This window comes from Aplysia californica, unplaced genomic scaffold (genome assembly GCF_000002075.1).
Source record: "Aplysia californica isolate F4 #8 unplaced genomic scaffold, AplCal3.0 scaffold00801, whole genome shotgun sequence".
Lineage (NCBI taxonomy): Eukaryota > Metazoa > Mollusca > Gastropoda > Aplysiida > Aplysiidae > Aplysia > Aplysia californica.
Window position 1 is genome coordinate 274,399 of NW_004798071.1, and position 9,442 is coordinate 283,840.

A 9,442-nucleotide genomic window follows, 5' to 3' on the forward strand; every position below is an offset into this window, starting at 1 on the left:
GCACACACACACACACAAACACACACACAAAACAAACTAACAAGCAACAACAAATAAGCAGACAAAAAAGAGACAAAACAACCGATTAAAAAACAATGATATCTTAATAAAGATATTCGTACTAGTACCCCACCTCAAAAAAAAAAAAGAAAAAAAAGTGAACCAAACAAAACGCCCTGAAAACAACAACAACAACAAACACACACACACACACACACACACACACACACACACACACACACACACAAGACCCAAAAATAAAAGGAAAAGTACCTAACTTAAAATTATTTTTTTAAAATAATCAAGCAGAAAGATACAAATGACACAAAACAAAAACGAATAAATGATTAAAGATATGAACAACAAGAACGATAACAATAAACAAGAGAGACATATCAACAACAAAACATCATCGTCATCATCATCATCATCATCATCATCATCATCATCATCATCATCATCGCCACCTCCCCTCTCTCCCCTCAGGCAGAGCAGTAAGACTTCAGCTCCATGTCCCGCCAAATTTACACCAATAGCCAGAAATGACCACTGGTCACGCAGTGACCTCGTGTCTAGCACGGACATTTCTCCTTCTGCCCATCAACCCCCACTCCCAGGACGGTCGCAAATGGGCGCTGAAGGAGAAAACGATGTCGTCACTAACCTCCACGTGTTGCCAAGGCGACCAGATGGCGTCACGTGAAGGAGGGATTAATGGATGCATCCGAGACTGCAGACAGACAGACAGACAGACAGACAGACAGACAGACAGACAAACAGACAGACAGACAAACAGGCAGGCAGAAGGAATTTTAATGGACATCATAATATATAGATGAAGTAATTCGCATTTATTCAGATCTCAATCCACTCAGTGCACCAACTTTTCCATCATATTGAGCCAATAAATTCACATAAAACAAACACATTTTGTATTATTTCTGTACATAAAATTTGAACATTTCACACCACTCTCCACTCATAATATTTACAAATATTTTTGACGTAATGACTAGATAGCATTAAACCCTTACGCGCGAACCCATGCGTACTTCAGATATTTCTTTAAAATCACGTGATTCAGTTTGTTAAGTTGTCGAAAAGTCTCTATATAAAAAAAAACCTACTCACAAGCAAACTGATTTATTCAAATCTCGAACAGTTTGTTTCAGCAGCGACATTTTCCATCGCAGTTCAATGGCATGCAGAAACATTATGTGTTCCAATCTTTGTTATAAATGACAAAAGCACATTGTCGCAAAGGTAAGTAACGTTGGAAAGAATCCCATCAGCAGCGCGGTTTGTCACCCAGGTTCTGCGGTGTACCGAAACCGTAAGTGTGCCTTTTTAAAAAAAAATCTGTGATAAAAGCACATTATTACAGAGGTAAGTAACAGTAGAAAAAGTCACATCTAGTTTGTTTGGTCAATTATCTTTCCTCAGAGAATACTAATTCAGATATACCACGTGACAGTCGTACCGCTTACCTCTCTTGCTCAATTTTCCAATTGGTTGTAATGCTTTTAAAAGTTTAACGCACTTTAAAACATCTAGAATAAAAAGGAGGAGGGCTGTGCTTCGGCTCTGCCTGTGAGAGCCGATCCGACCTGGGCTGTGTGGGATACAGCATCCAAGCATATAGGCGGGGATACTTGACAGGAAACAAACTTGTCTTCTGCGTGAAATGGTGAAGAGCTTAACTGTTACACCCACCCAGACGACTGCCTCCTCTCTGAAAGGGAGACACACTCAGCGCAGAGGGCGTGGCCCGACCGAAGAGAAGGACCTTCCATAATCACGTGACTCACAAACTCAAAAGGCAAGTCATGTGAAGTGTGCCTTTTCAATTCAGCACTGTATGAATATGGGGTATTGCATAAATTTATGCTGCTAGATAACAGGGTGCAGTATTAACGGGCTCTTCATTGCAGACACGTACACATTCTCCACATCCCATTGTTTCTGTTGTAAGTGTTATACGGTGTCATCGAAATGATTAAGATCATTTAAGACATGGGCCATTTTGATCCTGTCTGTCAGAACCAATCCATGCTCCAAGCTGAGCTGGATCCAGTCTTGAAACAGACAGACGTAGAAGCTCGAAGCAAACCCCCCCCCCCCCCCCCTTCGAAGTCAGGTCTTCTGCTTGCAACAGCGAAGAGCCGAATGGTTACAATACAGACGTCCATCTTCAGTAGGTTCGTGGCCATATGAAGCAGACACAAATGACCATCATCTGATAAGTTGGTGCGTCTTTTGCATGAAGAAGCTCAAGTTTAAAGTTCAAGGTCATTTAGAATTACGTATGGTAAGGTCACACAATGACGTCTTTCCCGTAATGGCCGTCCAGCTTCATATCTTCAGGGTTGATGACGTAACTCCCGGACGTGGTGGTACTCGCGTCATCGTCCATGGAGAGGGCGGAGCCTTGCTGTGTATAGGACAGGGAGGAGGGCGGTCTCAACACGTCAGGGTGATGATTGGCGTGTGACGATGCCGGCGCTATTCTGTGCTGATTAGGGAGTCGGAAAGAAGAGGAGGAGGAGCCAAACGCGGGTGATGGCGTATTACCAGAGGATGTGTGTCGGTTTCCGTGGTAGCTGCTACGCCCACCCTCGAAGCCACCGCCTCCGCTCTTAGCTCCTCCCATCTCCAGGAATCTCGGCTGTCCGGGTTTGAGGGGCAGGGCTGGGGACTGGGTTCGGGGCGTGGCGTGATGCATGGCCTGCAGTGCCCGGATGTTGGTTGCGTTGCCTGGCGGGAACATCTGCTCGTATGGCGCCAAGAACGGGTCAGGGGGCGGCCCGCGACTGGGACCTGGCACGGGAGGGAAGAAGAACAGAAAAAAAGACGTAAGAATTTTGGAAAACAAAGGAAATCGCAGCTAAATGTGTGCATTAAAATAATTCTACTCAGATGACCTTCTTCGTGCCGTACCCACCAAACAAGGCAACAAGAGGAAGATCTTAAGAAACAAAGATCTCCCTTTTCCCTTAAAGAAGAGCCAAAAAAAAAAAAAAGAAAAGAAAAAAAAGAAAGAAAGAAAGAAACTTACAAAATTTTTTAAAAAGAAAAATAGATATATAGAAACAAATAAAAACTAACAAACAAAAAAGACAAACTCACAACCAAAGAAAGAACCCCCTTCCCGGGTCTGAAACACAAAACCAAACAGAATAAAACATAAAACAAAAACAAAGTAAGAACAAAGAATAAAGTGTGATGGTAAACAACTAATATAACTACAATAACATAATACACACAAATTAAAAACAATAAATTACTGCTCGGACATAAAACAACAAAACAAAACACAACAAAGCACAACACAACAAAACAAAACAAAAAATACGAGGAAAAAAAAAGAGAAAAAAAGAATTAAAAACCCAACCTGCCTCATTTATTAAATAGTAAATTACAAAACCCGTACATTGTGAAGAACAACAGTGTCATTTCGAGAAAACCCGTTTTCGTCCCACACGTTTCATTTTTTTTTTTATGCATCGGTCACTTCAGAAAAAGTTAACTTAACAAAGAAAAACAACAGACAAAATCCGACATCTTTGAGGCGAATGACCAAATCGAATCCACCCACCCTAAATAAATAAATAAACACACTTTAAAATGAAGGCTCAGAGCAAAAGACCTATCAAAACCAACATCTGGAAGGCTAACCAAAACAAAGAAACAACAAACAAACAAAGCAGAGGCTTACAAGAAAAGAGACGCACACAACACTGACCTCTGTGAGGCGAGTGGTCAAACTTGATGTCTTCGTCGCTGGTGCCCCTCCCACTGTCGCACGTGCCAGACTCGCCGGACGTGTCACTGTTGATGTCGTCAGGCTGGGGGGAACACAAGGACATCATCATCACCATCATCATCATCATCATCATCATCATCATCATCATCATCATCATCATCATCATCATCATCATCATCATCATCATCATCATCATCACCGTTGTTGTTGTTGTTGTATTGTATAAAAACAACAAATAAAAAACCCCAACAAAACAACCCAAAAAACCAAAAACCAAAACCAAACCAAAACTGAACTAAAACTCCCCACCCCCACAAAAAACAACCAATAAAAAATCCCTACCCTCTCCCCAACTAACCTAACCCAAACTGCAGTACAGGCAGAGATAGTACAATTAAAGAAGAGACTAAAACGGTATCCCTGAGAAGATCAATGTCCATAATATTATTTAAAGAAGGAAGAGGCTAGCCGTACTTAATGACGGCTAGACTGCTAAGCTAGCCGTACCTAGACTGGTTGGCTAGCCGTTCTTAATGACGGCTAGACTGCTAAGCTAGCCGTACTTATTCTTAATATGATGGCTAGACTGACCATAAAAAAGGCCTACTGAATTGTAAATAAATGTTTAGTGTGCAGTACCTAAAGTATTAGTATTTGAGACGAAACCAGGTGCCTTAATGACAGTGCATGTATTTTAAACCTCGTGTTTTCTAATGTTAATAGGGCCTAAGATAAGTACGGGCTGGCAGGCTAGCACGGCTAGGCTTCTTGGCTAGCTGTACTTACTAATTTACGGCTAGACGGCTAGGCTTCCTAGACTGTCAGGCTTGCCGTACTTGATGGCTGAATTTTAAATGAAATTTTTAGTTTGCAAGGCCTAAAGTAGTTGTATTTTAGACAAAACCAAAAAGTGCCTTGCTGACTTGCATTATTTAAACCTGAATAATTACTGGATCTAGATCTAAAGAGACCTATGTATTCAACATGTTAACAGGTTCGAGTCGATAGGGCCAAACCTAGATCTAAGTACGACTAGACTGGCAGTCTAGCCGTACTTAAGTACGGCTAGATTCTCAGGCGCACTTAGGTACGGCTAGCCACTTCGTTTAAAGAATAAAAGCAGGCATAGGATTAAAAGGGAAACACATAATGCATCGGCAACTGTCAGATGCGTGTGCAGAGAAATGAAAATAATGAGAACTTGCTGTAATTGTTATTATTACCATTTTTGATATTATTGTTTAAAATGTAGTTTTGTTGTTGTTCTATTATTTCTGCTATTATTTCATCCTACTTTCACCATCAACGTCTTTATTATTATTACTATTATATATTTTAAAATTATTTCCTTTATGAATTATTATTATTATTATTATTATTATTATTATTATTATTATTATTATTATTATTATTACTAATGTTATTATTATTATTATCATCATTATTATTATTATTATTATTATTATTATTATTATTATTATTATTATTATTATTATTATTATTATTGCTATTACCGTTCACTCTCTCTCCATCTACACTCTCTTCTCTCCCCTCCCCTCCTCCTCCTCTCTCCCCTTCCACCACTTCTCTCCTCCCTCCCTCTACCCCCGCCCCATCACACGTGGTGATGATGAATACCTCACCAGACAGTAAATCATCCCCTCCCCGACAGCCTTTTGTCTTCATCTGTCTTCATCAACGTTCGCCCTCCTCCTATCAACTCATCCCTTTGTTTTCCCCCCATTCCTCTACCAACAGATTTTTCCAAAAGCTAAAAACTCGGCTAGTGACCTTCCAGGCTTTGTCCACATAGGGATGATGCAACTACAGCTAGATAATCTCATTAAAGTATTGTATCAAGGTAGGGGAAGGCGAACTACAGCCCGTGGACTAAATGTTGCCCTTCACAAAGTTTTGTGCGGCATACAGAAACATTAGGCGACTTAAAAAAAACAACAACAACAAAACAAAACGAAACAATAAAAAACAAGATAAAAATCAACCAATTTTCTTAAAGCGGAGCCAAAATTAGTATTTGTAACGTAATTTAAAGGAAAATTTGCTTGCGCAATGAACACATTTATCTGTTATTGTAGTCTAGCAGTCTATTATTTTGTTGGTGTAGTTGTTTTTTCGATTGTCTTAATACTTAGTGTCCAAATATAAAAGTCGCAAAGCGTGAAAATTAGATGCAGCTACCCAACCCGGGAATGATCTAAATTGTATCGATAAGGGCGTTTCACACTTGAAAGAACGCTTCAGACCAAATACGTGAAAGTAAAATGAACAACAACAAAATATATAGTTGTGTGTAACCTGTCGCCGACGTGACGCCAGTGCGAGAGGGGCAGCCGCATAATTTATGCCATACGTCAACATTTCGGTGACGTGGAGCGCAATAGATCGTGACGTAGAGGGTGAGGTCATAGATTTGAGGGCTATGCGGAAGCGGAAATGTTAATCGCGGAGTTGATGAGAGCGACGCAGTATGGGCGAGTTCTGAGAGAAGCCAGCTTAACGCCTCATTTTAATGACACTTGTATGTTCTAACGTAGGACTTCGTTGCCTTTCTTTGTTGACATCAGATAATTAATTACTCACTTCTTCTTCTTCTTCTTCTTCTTCTTCTTCTTCTTCTTCTTCTTCTTCTTCTTCTTCTTCTTCTTCTTCTTCTTCTTCTTCTTCTTCCTTTTTATACTCCAAAATTTTCATTGAAGATGGGCATAATAATAATATGGTGCTTCAAACAAAATACAACACGCCAGAGAATTCAAAATTTCGCTATCAAATTTGAAGCCGTGGGATACCAGCAGAGAAGAAGCACATCAACATAATGACTGCCATTTACAGCAAGGAAAGAGGAATCATAAATCAGACAGACACTAACAGCAGAGACAGCGAAAAGAAGCAGGGCATACTACTGGCACCCTCTGACCACTCACCAAATATAGGGGACGGATAATAATATATTAAATTTTGAGTAAAAACACAAACGTACATTCAATAGAATTATCCCATTTATGTGAAAAGGAACATGATAATATTATAAGAATGGCTTTTAAAGGAAACCCGTTTATTTTCGTCTGAGCAGAACTCCATTTAATTTTGTGAGGATGAATTTCGTTACAATTTGTACTCAGCACGGTTTTATCTTTCAAAATGTAGACGTGTTTGCGCCCAATTAGACTTTATTAAGATCGTTTAGAAGACAGCCTTTGACACTGTCTGTCTGGCCAACTCGGAATGAGAGGGATATATCCCTGCAGAAAGACTGAGACACTCGATACAAATACCCCCCCCCCCCTCCCAACTTGGAATTGAACTCTGGTCTCCAGCAGACCACGGCAAAGCGGCTAACCGCTACACCACAGGTGCCGGTCCAGTGTGACTGCGAAATCGAAAGTGGGGATATTTTTTGTAATTTTATGTTGAGCCCGAGTGAATTTTTTTCTGCACAAACGAAAATTAGAACATTGTGCAATAAGAATTAATAATATATGGGATTGCGAGCGCGTGTGTAAAGCTCCCTCATCCCACCCATCCCTTTTTCTAGTCCCTATCTCACTCACCCCGTTAATGTTATATTTCTTCCACTGCCCACCACTTGGCTCAAGAGGAGGCGGGAGCTGAAGTCGCATCTGTTGGTGGTTCGGGCCGTGACCTTGACCTCCTCCACCGGGGTACTCGTCCTGCTGAAGGTCAAGGCTGAAGCTAACTTTCTTGCCACCTCCCTCCTCCGCTGCTGCTGCCTTCTTGCACAGGCCGTTGGGGTTCAAAACCATCCCAGCACCCCCACCACCATAACTGCCACTCGAGTCTCCCGGGTTGAGAGGCATGCCGCTGTGATCACCGGTCAGCGAGGGGTCACTTTGAGACTTGCTGTTGTCCAGACTCCCTGACGTCTTACTCGTGTCTGGAGACGAGGAGGACGTGTTTAAGAACTTATTGTCTTTCAGGAGTGACCCACTACCTCCGTTACCGATAACCACACCAGGGCTTCCACCTCTCTTCCCTTTCTCCGACCGCAGTATGATAACGATTGCGGAGATGATGATAATAGAAAGGACAACTGTCGCCCCACCGATAACGCCGACGATGATGACGTATTGATCACGTGGTTTGTCTTGAGGTAAGGCCGTGACGTTGGCGAAGTTGACCTCAATCCGGAGTTGCGTTGTGGCGTTTCTCTGCGGGAGCGACGAATCCGCCACTTTGACCGACAGGAAGTAGTTCTCCGGATTGTTCAGCCTGGCCATGTTGATCAGGGTTAGCTCCCCGCTCGAGTGACCAATAGAAAACGCCCCCGCTTCGTTTCCCTCATAGATACTGTATTGAAGCAAGGCCGCGTCACCTTCGTCTACGTCGTAAGCGATGATTCGGCCCAGAACCATCCCGTTCTCGGGGTAAGTCGAGATGACCACTGTGTGGTTCTGGGAGGTTGGGAAAAGAATCACGGGGTCGTTATCGTTTTCGTCCAGAATCTTCAACTCCACGGGGACAGCTCCAGACCTGGGGTTGTCCCCCCTGTCTCTGACCAGGGCGGAGAACGAGTAGTCTGCCTTCGTTTCACGGTCCAGAAGGCCTGACACGAGAATCGAACCGTTCTCCAGCACGATAAAGGGTAAAGGCATGTCGCCGTTGGTGGAGCCGCCGAAATAAAAGTCAAACTCTCCGTTGCGTCCTGTGTCAAGGTCGAATGCGGTCAGAGTCCCGACATGGGTGCTGTTAGGTGTGCTCTCAGAGACGAAGAAGGAGAATTTAGTTTGGTTAAAGCTCGGGTTGTTGTCATTAACGTCTTTGATAGTGATCACAATCTCTGCCATACCAGTTCGCGGACCCTTTCCACCGTCAGAAGCGTAAATTTTGAACCTCAGCGTCTCGTTCTTCTCTCTATCCAACACGGCTGTGGTTGTAATGATGCCTGTCCTAGCCTGTATCCGCATGTACGGCGCCGCATCTTTCGCCAGAGAGTAACTTATCTCCGCGTTTATCCCCGTGTCCTCGTCATCGGCCTTGACCTTGGCGACAAAATGACCAGGGGGTCGGTTTTCTGAGACGCTGGCGGCGTAAAGCGATTGGTGGAAGGCCGGGTCGTTGTCGTTAACATCAGAAATATTGACCGTTAGCGAAACCGCCGTTTCCAGAGGCGGGTTTCCTCCGTCCTTACAGCTGATGGAAACTCGATAGGAATCCTTTGCCTCTCGGTTGACAAGCCGGTTCAGCAGTAGAGTGTACCCCTTGTCGGGCACGGGTTTGAGTTTGAAGTCCTCCCCAGACATTAGCTGACACAGAACTTTCCCACTCTCCCCGTCATCATAATCCACGACGTCTACAAACGCCACGAAATAGTTGAGCCCGGCCGACTCGGGGATGGTCAGCGTGGAAGCGTCGCCGGCGGTGACGGTATTTACACGCACGTATGGCGCGTTGTTCCCGGAGTCCAGCACTGTGACAGCCACTAGCGTCTGCGAGCTGCGCGGCGAATCTCCGCCGTCGGAGGCGTCGACGAACATGGAGAAGGGGGAGGCGAGGCGTCGGACGGTGTCCAGGTCGCCCTCTAGCGTGATGACGCCAGAGGTTGCATTGATGGCGAACACGCCGCGGAAAGCAGACTCGCTGGCGGGACTGAAGCTGTACGTGATGCGCCCGTTCTCGCCGATGTCTTTGTCTGTGGCCGTC

The 9,442-nt window shown here is 43.7% G+C and overlaps 1 protein-coding gene across 1 annotated transcript; it reads right to left on the minus strand.

Moving 5' to 3' along the window:
• Positions 1–2,119: 2,119 nt before the first annotated feature.
• Positions 2,120–9,442, minus strand: LOC101862145 (protocadherin beta-15; the record flags this gene model as incomplete). The annotated part of the gene is given in 3 exon segments (XM_005109650.3): positions 2,120–2,817; positions 3,743–3,845; positions 7,333–9,442. Coding segments are annotated over 3 exon segments (2,716 nt in total), but the record flags the coding sequence as incomplete, so codon positions are not given.